This window comes from Larus michahellis, chromosome 23 (genome assembly GCF_964199755.1).
Source record: "Larus michahellis chromosome 23, bLarMic1.1, whole genome shotgun sequence".
In the NCBI taxonomy this organism is placed as follows: domain Eukaryota; kingdom Metazoa; phylum Chordata; class Aves; order Charadriiformes; family Laridae; genus Larus; species Larus michahellis.
The window spans coordinates 2025092-2041879 of NC_133918.1; the positions used below are offsets into that span (position 1 = coordinate 2025092).

Here is a 16788-nt window from a genome sequence, read left to right on the forward strand (position 1 = left end):
CAAAATCACATCTTAAAATTCAAAGCTTGACGCTGTTGACCCTGAAGTTCTCAAGTTTGTGATCCTTTGGGTTTTCCATGGTACATCTGGCGGCTTTTCGGGTGCAGTCGAATCATTCGCGAGCAAGGTCTCGTTTCTGGCGTTGCTGAGGTGGCGGAGTGGGTCGGTCCATCCTGCTTGGCTTTTTTCTTTTAACCTATTAATTGTTGAAGCGATCCATTTCCAATTAAAAAAAAAAAAAACCCAACTTTTTAGGTCTCTGTTCTACTTAAAACTTTTTAGGAGTGAGCGCCTGCCCTCGCTGAGTGGGACTTCGATGGGGAAAGCGGTAGATTATGAGGTTGCTGTTGCTCAGGAATTGATTAGTAAACTTTTAACTACTAATAAAAATCCATTTTTCAATGGATTTTTTTTTAAAAAAAAACAAACCCATTTTCTTAGAACAGTGATATGGGATGTTTCCTAGTGAATAGGAATTAGTTTATATAATTTAGCCTATTAAACTGAATTATTTAAAATGCAAACTCCCCTAATTTATCTTTTTTTTTTGGTTTGGTTTTTTTTTCTTTGGTTTGTTTTTTTTTTTGTTGTTTTGTTTTGGTTTTTTTTTTTTTTTTTTATACCGGTAAGTTGTCCTGTCATTCCTTTCATTCTTCCATAGAAGTAGCGTGAATTCTTCTGGTGTGTATATATGTATGTATAATATATATATTTCCACCCTGCCTTTCTAATTCTCCACAATGTAAGAGTTAGGTTTTTTTTCTCCCCTCCCTCCACTTAATTTCTTGTGTCTTTACCTTGATTTGTAATTGAAACGATGCTTTGGAAGTTTTGTCTTTATATTAAAGTGTATGTATTTTAATACACCGTACTGTTGTGGAGTGTCACTGCGGCAGCCGGGGACGGCCCTCCGTGGCCGCCGAGGAATGGGGACGTTCTGGGGCAGCCCCCGCTTCCCCCCGGCCCGGGGCGGCGCTGGGGACGGTTGAGCTCTGGGGGTTTATCACGCCGGTGACATTACACCCCACCCCGGGGACATTTCCCGTCTTCCCTTTTAGCCCGTAATTTCACCAGCGTAATGAAACCGAAACCAGCCAGGTGACGGATTTGCACTTGGGAAGGGACGGGGCCGAAAGGCTTCCCCGGTGAATTCGCTGTAGGATTCCAAAAACGAGCGGAAGCCCCCACTTCCCTCGCACGGCTCCTGGCGCGAGGCAGGTTTTCAGATGGTTCGAGGTTGACCCAGCGCAGCTTCCTCACCGTGTTCATCACTCGAGCCACAGCCAAGCGCTCGGCTCCGGTAGCAAAAGGCCTCTAAAAATCACGTTACGGAGCCGTCAGCAGCCGGGGCTGAAGGTGCAGCTCCAGCGCAGCCCCTGCAGCTCGTAGGCGATCCCGGCTGTGCTGACCCCAGGGGCTGCCGGCCACCGCCCTGGCCGGACCCCGAGCCCGCTCCAGCCACCCCTCCCCGGCCAAGGCTGGGGTTTCACACACCACCTCCGACTGCCACAAAAGATTAAAACAAGTTTTTATTGGCAATGGTCACTGTACAAGAGAGAAACGGCTTCAGTCCACAGTCAGGGAGCCTGTACGCTGCGCTCCTGGGAACTGACATACAAAATGCAGTGACCAGAGTGTGAAAAATAAACAATTGTCTATAAATCACCAGCAGTTGATGCAGATCTCGAAGTGTCTAGAAGTACCATCGTCCCTCACTCCTGAAACCTACCCCAGTGTCCTCGCGCTACTCTACAAGTTGATCCAAGTTCGTTACTGGGCCTGCCCCTGGCCCGTGTAACTCTTCACAGCATTTGTCTTACATTCAGTTAAGAAATGTCATTGTTGCCTCTTAAATAAGTGTTGGGATTATCTCTCGCTCGCCCAACTGTTCCCCAGAACATCTTAAAAAAAAAAAAACCACAAAAAAACACCAACCCAATAAATGCCCATTGTACGTACAGTGGAGCTGGTGGGTGTCAGCTCTGAAAGGCGCGTAGGGAGTGACAGTCCCGAAGGCACGCGGGTGGGAAGCGCTGAAGGTGGCTGGCAGAAACGGTGACCCTTCGCTGTAGCACTGGGGGTTTCTTTGCTAGAAATGGCTGAACGTTGGCAGGACTCCCGGGGTTTCGTTTCTAGGCGGGCTGACTTTGCGTATGGAAGAATTCGCTAATGCTGAACCTCGGGGAGCCGAGTGGGGGGACGCGGATGTTCTGCCCCTGGACATGGCTGGCAGGAGCTGCGGCACCGCTCGCTGCTGGTAAACCAGCGCCGGAGCTGGGAGACCTGTGACAGGGAGCCCACGTCGGCCCGGCCCGCGCCGCCGGAGAGGGAGCAGCGGCTGCAGCGCAGCTCTGGTCCTCCTGCCACCGCGCCCGGAGCGCGTCCGTCCGTCCTCTCTCCAGCGACCAGACAGACACATCCCTCTTTCACAGTAAGTAAAGCTGCTGCGTGACCCCCCACCAGCACGGCAGGAACGTGCCCCTGTGCTGAGGTAAAGCAGAGCAGGCTTGTGAGGATTAAAATGCACTTTGAAGTCATCTGAGGACACTAATTCCCTAAAGCACAGGCTCTCGAACCTTCCTGCTTTTAATCCCTCATTGCTGCTTCCCCCAGAGTTGCCATCTGTCTTCAAAACTGCCCTATTTTCTGCTGCCACCCTGTCATGCCTCAGCTTATTATGCAGGACAGCTGCCCCTCTGCTTATTTTGGTAATTTCTGGAGCAAGCACCTGGAACCATCGGAGGGAAAGGGAAAAATCTTGGCTTTGAGGTTAAAAATAAAGCATCAGTGACATCTGCCACTCTCCTGGTACCCAGCAGCATGAGGTAAAGAGGAAAGGCCAGGCCACTTAAAGCTCGCAATATGGGCTCTTGGTTTGGTGTCGATTCCCGGCCGAAGGGGAAGAGACCCAAAACTGCCCTCCAAGCCCAGAGCTGCCATGCCCAGCGCTTGGGCACTGCCCTTCTGCTGCGGTCGCCTGCCCCAGCAGCGACTCGAGTTCCTTCCGTCATCAACTGCCTGACGACGTTACCTGGGACCTTCCCAAGGGGCCTTTCCTGGAGCTTTTCCCAGTCTAGTCCCAGGGCTGCTGCTGCAGCCAGCTGCACCCCTGCCGCCGCAGGGAATGTCTCTCTGTCCCTGTGGGGAGTGTCCTTCTGTCCCTCAGCGCTGGGCGCAGCTTTCCTTCCTGCAGCCGGAGCGATGGCTGACGGTGCAGAGCCTCCAGGAGAGACTTTGTTCCTTAACGCTTATCTCTGGGTTACAGGAGCCCCAGGGAAGGCAGCCCTTGTTCCTGGCAGCTCGCCGTGACCTTGGCGCAGTTTTCTGGTCTTTCCCTTTGGACGCTCACAAAGGGGAGAAAACCTGCAGCGGCGGCTCAGGGAATGAAGCGTTAATGCCCAGCCTTCGCGCGCTCCCTGGGCTTAACTTCGGCATGCCCTGAAGCTCAACCACCCAGCCAAAGCGGAGCAGTTCCTGTCTTTGCAACCCCCTCCATCTGGCTTTCCTCTCCGGGAAGCCAAGTGCAGGGCTTAGCCCAGCCCCCAGCGCTGCAGAGGGAAGCAGGATCACACCACAGAGCGCTCAGCCCTGGCTCGGCTCCCTTGTGCTTCGCAGCTTTGTTCTCGAATGCATCTGTGAGAGTGCTCTAATGGTTTGGAGCATGAGCTTCATCAAGCCTCTAGGAATTAGCACCGCCTGCCCAGAGAAGGAAAAAGGAGAAAATAACCCCAAGAGGCAGGTGCTGGTGGCTGCACAGACACTGCTGCCTTGACAGGGGGGAGTGGGTGCCCCCTCCCTGCCAGCCCGAGCTGTGGCTGAGCTCTCCCCGTGTTAAAGGAAGGCTTCCCGCTCCTCCTTGCTCAAAGGCTTGGCCATCAGGCTCTGCCTGCGGGTCTCGGCAACCGAAATGGCTTTGGAATGAAAAGAGGGCACGACAGGGTTAACCCTGCAAGCACAGAAACGCAATCAGCCGGAGCATCCTCTTACAGCAAGGGGATGAACAACCCGCCAGGGCTGCCCTGCCTGCGGGAAGATCCTGAGCCAGAAAAGCCCAGCAGCTCCCTGCAGGAGAGGGCCAGGGAGGAAGAGGAGGGCCGGGGCTGGCTCAGGGCCTGCGTCGGAGCTGGAGGACAGGACAGCAGGTGCTGGGAGCTGCTCAGTCCCTGCCTCCCCGGCTCTGGGTTTTACTCCCACCGCTGCAGGAGGGCGGTGTCGGCTCAAGGGCACAGGCTGCAGGGAGCAGTTAAGCCTGGCTGACCCCACAGCTGGGGCAAGCGGGAATGTGCAATGAATTCCCTTTTTAAAAAAAAAAAAAATCATACAAAATTATTTGGCTAATAAATTAAAAAGTCACTTGGTCACCGCTGTGGGGAACTGCTGCTGTTCTTCCTGGGGGAGCTTGGGGGTGACCCTCCGGGGCAAGAAGCCAGTTCAGCCCAGGCGAGGGGGTTATTGCTTGTGTGTTCCCAGCTGGAATCGGGCTTCCTCGGAGATCCCGTACTGCTCCAGGGGGTCCTGCAGCAAGGTACAGGGAAGGCACCAGTGAGATGAGACAAGGGGGGAGCCTGCAGCTGGGGCTGGGCTTGAGCCGGGCACTGATTCCCGGCTGCGTGCTGGATTTACCCCAGTCCAGCCCCTGGCTGCCGTTTCTGGTGCAGGAAGTGCAGCAGCCCTCAGGAGGACAGCGGATAACCGAGGTTCATGGGCTGTATTCAGCCCTCTCTGCCCAGGACGCTCCGAGGAGCCTGGCAGAGCTGTGAGCAGCATCTCAACCCACGTACGCTCTGATCTGGCCAGAGCTGCCTGTGACCTCTTCCAGAGCACCCGTGGGAGTCTGCGCTAGCCCAGGCCAGACCCGTCCGGCTACAAACCTCGGGCTGCTCCACCACTGGAAGCGTGCGTGTACAAGGGCTGGAGCTGAGCACGACAACGTGGGCTGCTCGGCAGAGGAAGAGTCTCAGGTCTGGCTGACCATGGCTCCAGGAGCTGGCTTGCTACGGGATCGCTTTCACACACACGGCAGCAAACAGCCTTGCGCAGGGCCGGGGGCAGGACCGGAGACCACCAGGTCCAGTCCAAACCCACCGGTCACCACCTCACAAGCTGACTTCAAGGGACTCACCTTCCCTGTCATTTTCTGGATCTCGTTCCGGTAGAAAATCAAGCACCTCCTCATGAACTCATAGCTGTAAGACAGGAACAGAGCATGCGGCAGGCTGAGCAGAAAAGGATGTGGAGAAGTTTCAGATGCTATTTAGAGCTGGAGGGAAGCTTGCTCGGGAGGAGACGACCACTTTCTGCCCCGGGTTCACCACAAGTTGATCCCAGAAAACAGCACAGAGTGACGAACGCAGAGCTCGTGCTGGTGGCTCTGCCTACCTGGCTCGCTTGAGTGCCTCGATCCACTCCTGACACTGCTCCTCACTGTCACATTCGAAGCAGTATTTCCTCTCCGGCTCCTCAACGAAACCTGCCAGGGATAAGGAAAAGAGATGTGGGAGGTCCTGGTGGAGCTGCCTGCGCTCTACTCTCTCCTTCCCTGGCAACAGCCAGACTCTGCCAGGCCACAATTAGCACCTCTGATCAACTAAGATGATCTGTGAGCGAGTTGGTAACCCAGGCCTCTGTCCCTTCCCCCTTAGCCTGGGTGGCTCGTGCCTGGCCCAGAGCGGCTGCCCACAGTTTATAGCAGCCAAAGACTTCGGAGAGGAAAGAGCGACTTCTCAAACCAAGAGCGACAGCTTGGAACTGAACCAGACCAGCAAGGCCAGATTCGGGACTGAAACTCCCCGCACCTCCTTGCAAGCAGTCACCAGAGATTTAGTAACCGAAGTGGAAAATGGCCCCGAGGAAGTGATTTCGATATACGCAGAGGGCAGCCATCTGAGGAGTTCAACTGCACTTGGAGAAGGCACCGACCTGTCTTTGCTCGAGGCTTTTGGGAATTTGGTACTGTGCACAGTGGAACGCAAGTCCCCATGCAACTCCAGTTCTTTACCAAGACAGAATCAGGACATCTAATTAATTACATTGTCCCCAGAGCTCTGCTCTTTAGTACAGAGTCCACGGAGATCTAGGCTGCTGCCGAGAAATAACTGGGTCAGGCTGCATCAAACCCCTCAGGGCTACTGTGCAGAGACACAATCTGACACCAACTGCCATCGGTTTTAACACTTTTCTCGTGAATCCTCATTCACCAGAGCTCCCAAGAGTCCTAAACGCCCAGAAATTCGGAGCGCGGTGCTTAGAGAGATCGGTACGTTCAGGCTGTTTGAGGGTCCTTTGGAGAGAGCGAGAACACCACCTCTCCCGGCTAAAAGAGGAGACAAGGCTCTGCACAAAAAAGCAGCTGTGCCCGACAACCAGGCCAAAAGATACGGGGATGGCCTTGGAGAAACATCCTGTTATTTTCGCCACATACCTCTCGCACAATGATTAGTTGTTGGATGAAAGGCTGCTTACAAAGGACGACACACCACGAACCAGCTGGAGCCACGGCTATCAACACAAGGACAAACGGCGTGGCGGGAGGACTGGTGCTAGATTAGCCCGACAGGTGGTTTATCTGAGGCTCACGTTTTTTCTGATAAAGTGCAATAGCACAGAAGCAGCGATCTGTCAGCACCGAACCCTCCCAGAGAGGGATTGCCACAAGCCGTTGTCTCGTCTGTTGTTACTGCTTCTCTCCTCACGTGCAGCTGCGCGAATCACACCGACTCTTTCAGCCAGCAATGAAATGCGGCTGAAATACAGCTGTATGAAATACAGCAATGAAACGCGGCTGAAATACAGCTGTATGAAATACAGCAATGAAACGCGGCTGAAATACAGCTGTATGAAATACAGCAATGAAACGCGGCTGAAATACAGCTGTCCTCGGGATGGGGGACGCAATGCCAGAGGAACAACCAGCAGCTGAGGAGGAGAGGGCTGAGGAGCACAAATCCCAGTGAGGAGAAGGGCTGAGGAGCACTAACCCCACTGTTACCAGAGAACCCGAGGGAAAAGCAGGAACTAAGCAGTAAAATATTTCCTTTCACGTAGCACTATTTGCCGTAAGGGGAACGCAAAGGGAATGCATCGGCAGAACTCACTGATTGAGAAGACGTTCTCCTCCTCTTTGATGATCCTGCAGTGCTCCAGCAGCAGAGCTCCAATGGGCTGGAAATGACACGGAGAGAGGGTTTAACTCGCGCCATCCACCAGTGGGACAGTGCTCTAAACCCACAGAGTTTGCCTTTTAAGCAAGTTTTATAACCTGGTGGTACTTTTAAAGTAATTCAGTCTAATTGCATGAAAGTTCCATGTTCTTTTAATCAACCTTTTTGTGTCTGCTGACCTGCTTCGTTGGGCTAGTCTTACCTGTAACACTTTGCGCACATTAATTAGGTGTTAATCATTTCTACTTGCTCAGATTCAGTCTGGGCTTTAGCATTCATTTCTGTGATGCAAAGACAGCAAAGAAGTTTGCTTCCTTGCTCAGTAAATCAAATGAAGACGAAATATTTAACATGACACACAGAACGACTCCCGTTGTGCTCTGTAAGTCCTGAAGCCTTGCAGGAGGTTAACAGTGTGTCATGAACTAGAACAGCTCAGGACAAACAGACAAATGGCAGGAACTATTTGCTACCCAGCACACACTGAGCAAGGACAGGAGAACCAAAGGGTGATACAAGCTATAAACAAAAGCAACCCACAAGCGAATTCTTTTGTCCAAGCCAAACAAAATGCGAGAGGCAAATAAGGCAGCAGGGAAGAGACTGAAAACCCTGGTTTATGGTGTATTTCTGGTACAATGGTTTGACATCAGCACCCTCCAGCTACCTGCTGAACTCTTTTTGATCCATTCAAGAACTCACCTCCCACAGAACACACACAAGTGCTTACAAATAACCAGCAGAAAAGAAGAGAGCAGAGGAGCCAGTGGAAGAGACAGCGAAGGAGACGGGCCGTGTCCTCAGAGCCTCGTCCTACACCCGCACAGGAGCCGCAGGCACGTGCCGGAGCGACCCCTCAGCGCCTCGGCCCCAGCCAGGGAACCACAACTGCAGCTCAGCGAAGCAGCAATTAGTGACTGTGCTTCGGCAGAAGGAAGAAAAGGGTATTTCTGAAAACAGGAGCTCAGCCTTTATCTGGATAAAATATTCATGATGGAGTCAGTCTAAAAATGCCACTAAAAGCTCTCCAGTCCCTTTGTTTGTAGCACCAGTGTGCACACAGTAGCTTTCTTTGCACGCATTATTAACATTGCTTTTATATTCATTTTCGGACAAGAGAATCTTTAGCAACAGTTACCAAGGGATTCGTTAAAAATCAACAGATCTCAGCAGCGGCAAAGCCAGAAACGGAACCCCAAGGTCCCAGCCCTCATTTCTGTTTTTCTAGAATTATAGAACCCCAGGTTGGAAGGGACCTCAAGGACCATCTGGTCCAACCTTTCTTGGCAAAAGCTCGGTCTAGACAAGATGGCCCAGCACCCTGTCCACCTGAATCTTAGAAGTGTCCAGTGTTGGGGAAAGACCCAAGCAGGGCTTCTGCACGCCCAAAATAACAATACAGACAGGGTACGGCCACAAAAGTTTCCCAGTAACAATCAGCATTGCACACAAGTTAAATTCCTGGCATAAAAAAAGAAGACATAAGGCTAATTCTTTTCCTGGGAGAGCAAAACATAAGCTTCCCCTCACAGTTTGGCACAATAAGGCACAGTCCTACAAACAAACATTACAGACTCCACCTTTTGCAGTTTTGGGGCAATGTTTAACAGATTCATTCCAAGCTCATGGGAGAAGCACCTGGGTGCAGGGAGATGGGAGTGCTGCTTCTCACCCCTACGAGTTTTCACTGAGTTGATGGAAGAGGAAACGTGGGTGCTCTGTCCTGGCTCTGTCCCTGTACCCACACAATCAATTCACAGAAACAGGAGAGAGAGGCAGGAAAACAACCAACAACAACAACAAGAAGCAGATTCCACACCTCTGCTTCGTCTGTCCGGAAGTAGAAGAGAAAGTTGACAACGAGCTTCACGAGGCGTTTCTTTAACACTGCAAAGAAAAAGAACGTTGAGGTGGGCGGAAGGGCTGAGCCAGCCGGCACTGGGGGGGGGCAGAGGGAAGCCCCTTCCACCCGTCAGCGCCCAGCATGGCACCCAATCAACCAAACCACAGGGTGACAAGGCGACAAAGTCACTCTGCAGCTTCTCGAGTGGCCTCTGGGCAGACAGAACCCACGGCACCATGTCATGGACACACACAGGACGCGGCCGACGGAACCTCGGCCACTCCCAGGGAACACTCCAAACCCTGGGGGAGCCCCTGCCTGGGGCTGCCAGCACAGATGTCACCTCTGAGGGACACAGTCCAGCAGAACGCTGCAGGTCCTCGGGCGCAGGAAAGGCCCAGGACAAGGGAAGGAGCTTCTTTAACACTTGTACTCCAGTGCTGGTTTGCAAGGAAATTTGCCGGGAGACTTCAGGAAAGAGCTTCCTCCGATACCGCGGCCTCTTGTGGCCCCAACCAGCCACGCTGTTCCCAGCCGCACCCCACCCCTCTGCTCCAGCCCCCCTCGATCCTGTACCCCCTGGTCTACGTGCCGCCACTCCTGCTCCCCACTCCTACACACCAGTCCTCCCAGTCTGTTCCCAGTCCTGCCTCCCAACACCCCAAAGTCCTGCCCACCCAATACAGCCAGTCCTACCCCCTATCCAATACTCCCAGTCTTGCTCTGGTCCCACTCCCAGTTTCCTAATCCCGCTTCTCCAGCACAACCAGTCCTGCCGCCCAGTTCTCCCCATCCCTCTCCCCCAGTCCCCCTCTATCTCTGTCCCGCAACGACTCCAGTCCCGATTCTCCAATCCTGGCCCTCCGGTTACCACAGGTCCTGCCCTACGCCCCTACCAGCTTCCCCCCATTCCCGCCCCCCCCATTCCAGCCTCCCCTCGTCCTTCCTCTCAGGCCTTCCCCGTCCAGCCCCCTCCCAGCCCTTCCCAGTCCTCCCCGCCAGCTCCCCCTCACCGCTCCCCTTCTTGGGCAGCCGCATCAAGATCTCGGCCGCCTTCTCGGCGGGCTGCCGGGCCAGGAACAGCAGCTCCCGCTCGTTGTACCTCATGGCGAGACCCTACGGCCGCCCCATCGCCCCGGCCGCCCCCGCCCCGCCACCCGGAAGCGCTCCCGCCCGCCCCGGAAGCGCTCCCGCCGGAAGCCGGAAGTCGCGCGCTGGACGCAAGCGCGACGCGGGAGCGGGGCCGTGGGCGCCGGTACGGGCCGGGGGGGTGTCGGGGGGGCCCGGGGGCCTTGTCGGGGGGTGGGGGAGGGTTCCGTCCGTGCAGGGGGGCGCTTGTGGAGTGTTTGAGGGGGCTTTGACTCTCGCTAAGGGGTTGAGGGTGCTTGGGGGGGTTTAATTCCTTGATGAAGGGCTGGGCGGTGGTTGGGGGGTGTGTGTGATCCTTGCTGTGGTGGGGGGGGGGGGGGTGCTTGGGGGGAGTTGACCCTTGCTGAGGTGTTGGGGGGGATTTGGGGGGTTTGACCCTTGCTGGGGAGCATTTGAGGGGGGCCTTGACCTTGCTGAGATACTGGGGGGGGGCTTTGACCTTTGCTGAAGAGTTTAGGGGTGTTTGGGGGGCTTCCACCCTTTCTGGGGGCGTTTGAGGGGGGCTTTGGCCCTTGCTGAGGAGCTGGCACTTTTTGAGGGGGGCCTTGACCCATGCTGAGATACTGGAGCGGGGCTTTGACTTTGCTGAGGAATTGAGGGGTATCTGGGGGGGCTTTGACCCTTGCAGGGGAGTGTTTGAGGGGGGCTTTGACCTTGCTGAGCAGCTGGGGATCTCCCTGGTCTTCCTTGTTGGAGGGTGGATGTGTGTGGGGGGGGGGGCACAGACCTTTGCTGAGGGAAGGGGCGACTCTGAGACCTCACGGGGTGGTTGGGGACAGTGTGCAGAGGCCCTGGCCTTGCTGGGGGGATATAGGGGGAGCCTCTGACCCTCACAGAGGGTTTGGGACTGTGGGGGTGGCTCTGGGGCCTTGGGGGGGCGTCAGGGTGGTGGGGCAGCACCGAACCTCGGTGGTGAAGAGAGGCTTTGGCCCGTGGCAACTTCTGGGGCTGCTCGCTATCGAGGTGGAGGGTGGTGAGGGGTGCTGGGGGGAGTCGCTGCGCATTTTGGGGAGGAGTACGTCTCTTTGGAGAAGAAGGGGCTGTGAGAAGATGGGAAGGGCTCTGGGGACCTGTTATTTTGGATCATTTTAGTTCTACTCAACTTACTGTGTCAGTGGTACAAGACCAGCTCCGTTTGAAATGGCATTGTGTGGGGAGTTCCAGGGCATGGTTTGTGGTGCTCCTGATGGGTCTAAATAGTGGTGTGAGCTCCAGGGTAGGAAAAGCGTTGGTTATCACTCATGTTGCTTTTCCTCATTTTTCCAGACTCTTTCTCCATAAGTAGCTGAAGCACAGATATCCCCATCATGGATTTTCAGCATCGTCCTGGAGGTAAAACTGGAAGCGGAGGCGTAGCCTCTGCCTCAGAAAGTAACCGAGACCGCAGGGAGAGGCTCCGGCAGCTGGCTTTGGAAACCATCGACATCAACAAGGTGAGCCCTGGCCTCTGCCTGTGCAGGAGAGAAAAGACACGGGGCTGCCGTCCTGCAGACCGTTGTGAGGACAGGTTTAGAGCTTTGCCTGAGCGAAATAGCAAGAGATTTAGTGGATTGAAATTAAATATTTCTGTTTCTGGTAATGTGTGAGCCAAACGAGAAACATTTGTGATGGGGCTGACCAGAGAGGTGCCAGCATTTGCGTATTCGAGTAGCTGTTACGACATTATTTTCAGTCTTCTCGGGACTGGATTGTATTTTGCCGTTTCTTGCCTGCAGTTGGTATGCTGTCACCAATTAACAAAGCTGCTCTTGTTTCTCTCTGTTTTCATAGTCCTAAAGCAGTGTTATGCTATTAATTTAAATCTACAAACTCAGTTCTTCCAGTGCAGCAAAAGTTGGGCAGTATTTTGATTATTCTGTTGTTTTGCCATGTATTTTGCTTGTAACGTTTTAACAATTCTTTTTCCAGGACCCTTATTTTATGAAAAATCACTTGGGCTCTTATGAATGCAAGCTTTGCCTAACGCTGCACAACAATGAGGTGAGTTGAAGAGCTGTCTGTCTTGATCGCGGCAGCAGGTGTTTTAGAATAATAGCAGCTTCAAACGCAAGAACCGGGGACGTGCCTGATGGCTGACTGCTGAAGAGATGATGGGTGGGTACCGGCTCGTGTGTGTGTTAAGCCTGACAGTTTCTGACAGTTCGGCACTTGAGAACATTCTGCAATTTTTGAGTAAGATTCCTCTTTCCTAAGGATTAAAATATCCTTGTCAACGTGTGATATCCTCTCTCCTGTGACAAGTATCTGTCAGTGTAGGAACAGTCCTGTCTTCGTTTAACTTTCTTCTGCCTTGTTTTTTATTTCAGGGAAGTTACTTAGCACATACCCAGGGGAAGAAGCATCAGACCAATTTGTAAGTCATTCTGCACTGTAGCTTTATTCTCCGTTACTGAAGCACTTTAAAACAATGCCTGCGTGCATCTATAAATCTTGAACTCCGTTATACAGTAGCACATGGTGCTCAAGTGTTCTCTGACTGAATTTGTTTCCTAGTGAACAGCCTGGCACTAGCCAGGAGGTACAGCCTAGATCTGCTCCAAAAAATGCCGCTGACAAGCTCCATTTTGAGCTCAAGTTCAAAGCCAGTTGTGGGATTCCTGAAGGAAGGGGGAGAAGCAGTTCTAAAACCGTCTTGAGTCTAGTTACAAGCATCTGGTTTTGTGAATACAGGTTGGGAGAAGCTTGTAAGTTTTACATTAAGAAATCCAGTTTGGTTTGGTTTAGATGACTAGCTTGTGGTTTTTTTTTTTTTCTTTTTTATTTCAAAAAGTAAATCTTCTCAAATCCGTCTGTGGAGACGGGCACCAAGGTCATGTTGGGGGTGGATGACATAATTGAGATGACAGCCTTTAGTCGGGGGAGGGCGCGGATACAACTGGCCTGTAGTGGTGCATGTGGAAGAGAAAATGCAGGTTTTCCTGGCATCCTTTCTGTGAAGCGCCGAATATTCCCTGGCGAGGGATTCAAACTGCTCACTGCGTATCCTTTAGAAGCAAGTGTGGCTACCCTTTTAAATTTGGCACATTTCAAATGAATCCAGGGCCCGTCGAGCTGCCAAGGAAGCTAAGGAAGCCCCTGCCCAGCCCGCACCAGAAAAAGTCAAAGTGGAAGTGAAGAAATTTGTGAAAATTGGACGACCGGGTTATAAAGGTACGTCAGGGCTGTCTGTCGTCGGGGACACCTAATGCCTGCTGGAGCTTGCCTGAAGTGCAGTGCTGTGGGTGTGAATTATTAATTAGTCTTTTTAGCAGATCTGTCCATGAATAAGATATGGGCTTATCTCCTGACGTCCTTTATTGTTTAAATTACCCGTGGAACATCTCTTTATTGCTGACAGCCGAGTGAGAACCGTTTTAATAATAGATTGGTATGTCTCAGGCTTTCAGCTCTTATAAGTAGTCATGCAGGAGACGATGACATTATTTCAGACTCTCTTCTTTTATTGCGCTGGACCATCTTTCACTAATGCTCCTAAATCACTCATTGCATGTATAGCTCAAGTTTTTTTGCTCTGAACTCCCCATTGTTTTGTGTTGGCCTTCAGTACAAAACTTGGCTGCTTTATCTCCCAGCTTTGCTCTGCAGCGCAGAGTCTTTGCCCCATGGCAGCTGAATTTTGCTAGAGATCCTTAGTAGCTTCGGTTAAAGACAATGTGGCAGGTTTTTTTTTTTAAATAAATGGGAGAAAAATCTTGTAATGCTTTGTTGTTAGAAGCTTTATGTGTTTCCTAGGGCAGAAATAATGTTGCTCTAACCCTGCTATGTGATGTTCTGAGCTTTCGTATTTTCTTTACAGTGACCAAACAGAGAGATCCAGAAACAGGCCAGCAGAGCCTTCTCTTCCAGGTAGGGCTGCTGTTAAATTCTTGGTGTTTGGGTTATCCGAGTGCTGCTAAATGAGCAGTTCTTTGCAGGATTCATGAAATAAATAAAATTTAAAAAAAAAAAAAAAAAGAAAGGCCTTACCTTGCTAGTCCTCTGCTGCTGATTGTGTCAAGCAAATCCACGATGGCAGTTGTTGGGCTGTTTCCTTTGGTGGCACTAAGTTTTCTGTTTGGAACTGACCTCACTGTGCTTCACAGCTGAGGGATTTGTTCTGTATGAAGGGAGAGTGAAAAGGGGATGTTCCCCTTAATGCTGCAATATCACCCCAACAGATTGATTATCCGGAGATTGCAGAAAGTATCATGCCTCGCCATCGGTTCATGTCAGCCTACGAGCAAAGGATCGAGCCCCCCGACAGACGCTGGCAATACCTGTTGATGGCAGCGGAGCCCTATGAAACCATAGCTTTCAAGGTAAGATTTGGGATTAACCGATTATTAGGAAAGTTCCCAATAATCCCATGTTTTCCAAGACATTAATTCCCAGTGAACATTGTTATAGACTTCTGTTCTAGCCCTCAGGGTGTTAATGGAGTGGAAAGCAGGGGGTCAAGAAGACATGACTGGAAGTCATTAAACCCTGCTGAGAATTAGTGGAGGACTCTGGCATGAAAACTAGGCTGTGTGCTGCGCTCTGGGGAGCCATTGAATTCGCGGTGTCTGGCACAGAAAGGCGCCTTCTGGGCTTTGCTCCTCAGCCTTTGTGCAGATGTTAGGAGAGGGTTTTTTGCCAGCGCACTTGTCCTTGACCGATAGGGAGGTAACTTAATTCTTTCCTGTCCCCATCTCTATCTAATAACATCCGAGACTAGTGCATCTCACAAAGGCCTGGAATAGCTGTGCTTATCTTGCAGGCTCTGGTGCTAAAAAGGGCCATTGAGCTAATCTGGTGGTGCTAATAATAGCTCCTTCTTCTTTTTTGTTGCAGGTGCCAAGCAGAGAAATCGACAAAGCAGAGGGAAAGTTTTGGACCCACTGGAACAGGGAAACCAAACAGGTAGCTGAAGCACCGCAACGTCTTTCTTAAGGGTTAAAGAGTGAGCAGGGGGCAGAGCAGCTTGGGGGGAAAGGCAGTGCAGGGAGAGGGCGCATCCACTATATCCCTGCTGGCTTTGGTGCTAAAAATCTTCATTCCTTCAATGCAATTGTGCAGTTGCTCCTCCTGACAGAAAGAGCTTCCTGTGTGTGATCTGTGTGGGAATTTAACCTGGGAGGTAGAATCCTCGCTTGCTGCCAGCAGCAGCGGAACGGTGCAGAAACCTGCAACGGTGTCCTCCCTGGGGCTCCTCGCTGCATGCTTCCTGCACCCAGGTCTCTGGTGAGCCTGCGGCGTGGGTGTACTCATTGGGTGTCGCATGTGAGAGCAGGGGACGAATGCCCGGGGGGAATACTGACCCCATCACGGGTAGCTTAGTGCTTAGAACAAGTTTCAGAGGAGTTAAAGTACTGGACAAGTCTGGTGCAGGTCGTGAATGCTGCCAGGGTGGGAAGGCAGCCGTGGTCTGCGGAGGTCAGGAAAGGTCTGAGCTGTCCTGAGGATTAATGGTTCCCTTCTCTTTGCTTTTCTCCCCTCCCCAGTTCTTCCTTCAATTCCATTTCAAGATGGAGAAGCCCCCGGCTCCCCCAAACCTCCCTCCAGGGCCCCCAACCGTGAAGCGGCCTCCTCCACCTCCGCTGATGAATGGCTTGCCCCCAAGGCCACCTCTGCCAGACTCCATGCCGCCACCTCCTCCGGGAGGCATGACCCTGCCTCCCATGCCTCCCTCTGGACCAGTGCCGCCGCCCCCAGTGCCACCTCAGTTGCCACCAGCACCCGGTGTACCTCCCCCTGCTCCTCTGCCCCCCATGATGAGGCCACCTCTCCCCGCGGAGGGGCCGGGCACTATCCCCCCTCCGCCTCCCTCCAACTGAAGCCCCTCCTGGACTCGGTCCCATTGGACTCCTTTAGCTCGTATCTTTTTATATGCAGATCACGACTAATTCTGAGAAATATTCCTGTTTTGTATGCCCGTGAATTTGACTAGATCCCGTAGGTTCATTAAAAGGTTTTCAATTTTCCTGCGTCTTGGTTAAAAATGTTGCCGTCTGTTCGCTTTCTTTAGCTCTTAAACATATAAAACATTCCCAGTCTGGTTACATTTTGGAAATTCTCCAAAGAGGAGGCAAAGGATTGGAGATCTCCAGGCTCCTCACCTCATTCTAACTGAACAGCCCCATCGGCCCGGGCTCAGCTGTGTTGGCGTAAGGTGTTGCCCCTCTTGGAGTGTTTCATGTGCGTCCCAGAAATCACCGGCCAGTTCAGCAGTGGCTATTCAACTCCAGCCCGCCATCAAGCCGTTCGTTCGGTGGTGGGGAGACTTGTCATCGGCGCACGGTGAGGACTGTCACTGCATCCCCAGTGATGGCAGCGGTGGGCAGATTGGAGGGCAAGCAGAATTTCTCTGTGTTCCTGCTGGATTACGGTTGCGATGGGAAGAGCATCGCTCCCGCTGCGTTCGGAAACCTTTCTCGGCCCGGTGCCAGGGCACCGTACTCTAGCTCCGGTGCTGCCAGCTGAAAGCTGGAAACATCTCGACGGAGGAAATGGGTTTGACCTGTGTCTTGGGAGTCCTTGAAAAGCACCAGCCAGGATTTCATTGACGGTTTCAGAGAGGCACCCATCCCCATCCTTCCCCAGCACGCAGCTGCCCGGCTCCCCCCCAGCTGCTGGCTGGGCTGTTCATGCCAAAGGTGGGCTCACAAACGCAGCCCC

General features: G+C 52.6%; 2 protein-coding genes across 3 annotated transcripts; one reads left to right on the forward strand and one right to left on the reverse strand.

Annotated features, from left to right (window-relative positions):
- Positions 1-1511: 1511 nt before the first annotated feature.
- Positions 1512-10183, reverse strand: PLEKHJ1 (pleckstrin homology domain containing J1). The gene is made up of 6 exons (XM_074565770.1): positions 10017-10183; positions 8980-9047; positions 7095-7161; positions 5380-5470; positions 5123-5186; positions 1512-4515 (listed from the first exon to the last, which is right to left on the reverse strand). The coding sequence occupies exons 1-6, from the start codon at positions 10108-10110 to the stop codon at positions 4450-4452; spliced, it is 450 nt and encodes a 149-aa protein (XP_074421871.1). The 5' UTR covers positions 10111-10183; the 3' UTR covers positions 1512-4449.
- SF3A2 (splicing factor 3a subunit 2) lies at positions 10184-16099 on the forward strand. Of its 2 annotated transcripts, none has more exons than XM_074565771.1 (9): positions 10184-10258; positions 11419-11585; positions 12061-12132; positions 12459-12505; positions 13193-13302; positions 13949-13998; positions 14310-14450; positions 14965-15033; positions 15615-16099. In XM_074565771.1, exons 2-9 carry the CDS (start codon positions 11460-11462, stop codon positions 15945-15947), a joined length of 948 nt encoding a protein of 315 aa, XP_074421872.1. In that variant the 5' UTR covers positions 10184-10258; positions 11419-11459; the 3' UTR covers positions 15948-16099. The 2 variants fall into 2 exon arrangements, with proteins under 2 accessions (XP_074421872.1, XP_074421873.1); XM_074565772.1 differs by lacking the exon at positions 10184-10258 and adding an exon at positions 11229-11322.
- The last annotated feature ends 689 nt before the right edge of the window (positions 16100-16788 follow it).

Coding starts and splice junctions, on each gene's coding strand:
- PLEKHJ1 (XM_074565770.1), bottom strand. CDS start 10,110: ATGAGGTACAACGAGCGGGAGCTGCTGTTCCTGGCCCGGCAGCCCGCC. Junction 7,162..8,979: donor TCCGGACAGACGAAGCAGAG/GTGTGGAATCTG, acceptor TGTCATTTCCAG/CCCATTGGAGCTCTGCTGCT. Junction 5,471..7,094: donor GGAGAACGTCTTCTCAATCA/GTGAGTTCTGCC, acceptor TATCCCTGGCAG/GTTTCGTTGAGGAGCCGGAG.
- SF3A2 (XM_074565771.1), top strand. CDS start 11,460: ATGGATTTTCAGCATCGTCCTGGAGGTAAAACTGGAAGCGGAGGCGTA. Junction 11,586..12,060: donor AAACCATCGACATCAACAAG/GTGAGCCCTGGC, acceptor TTCTTTTTCCAG/GACCCTTATTTTATGAAAAA. Junction 12,506..13,192: donor AAGAAGCATCAGACCAATTT/GTAAGTCATTCT, acceptor AAATGAATCCAG/GGCCCGTCGAGCTGCCAAGG.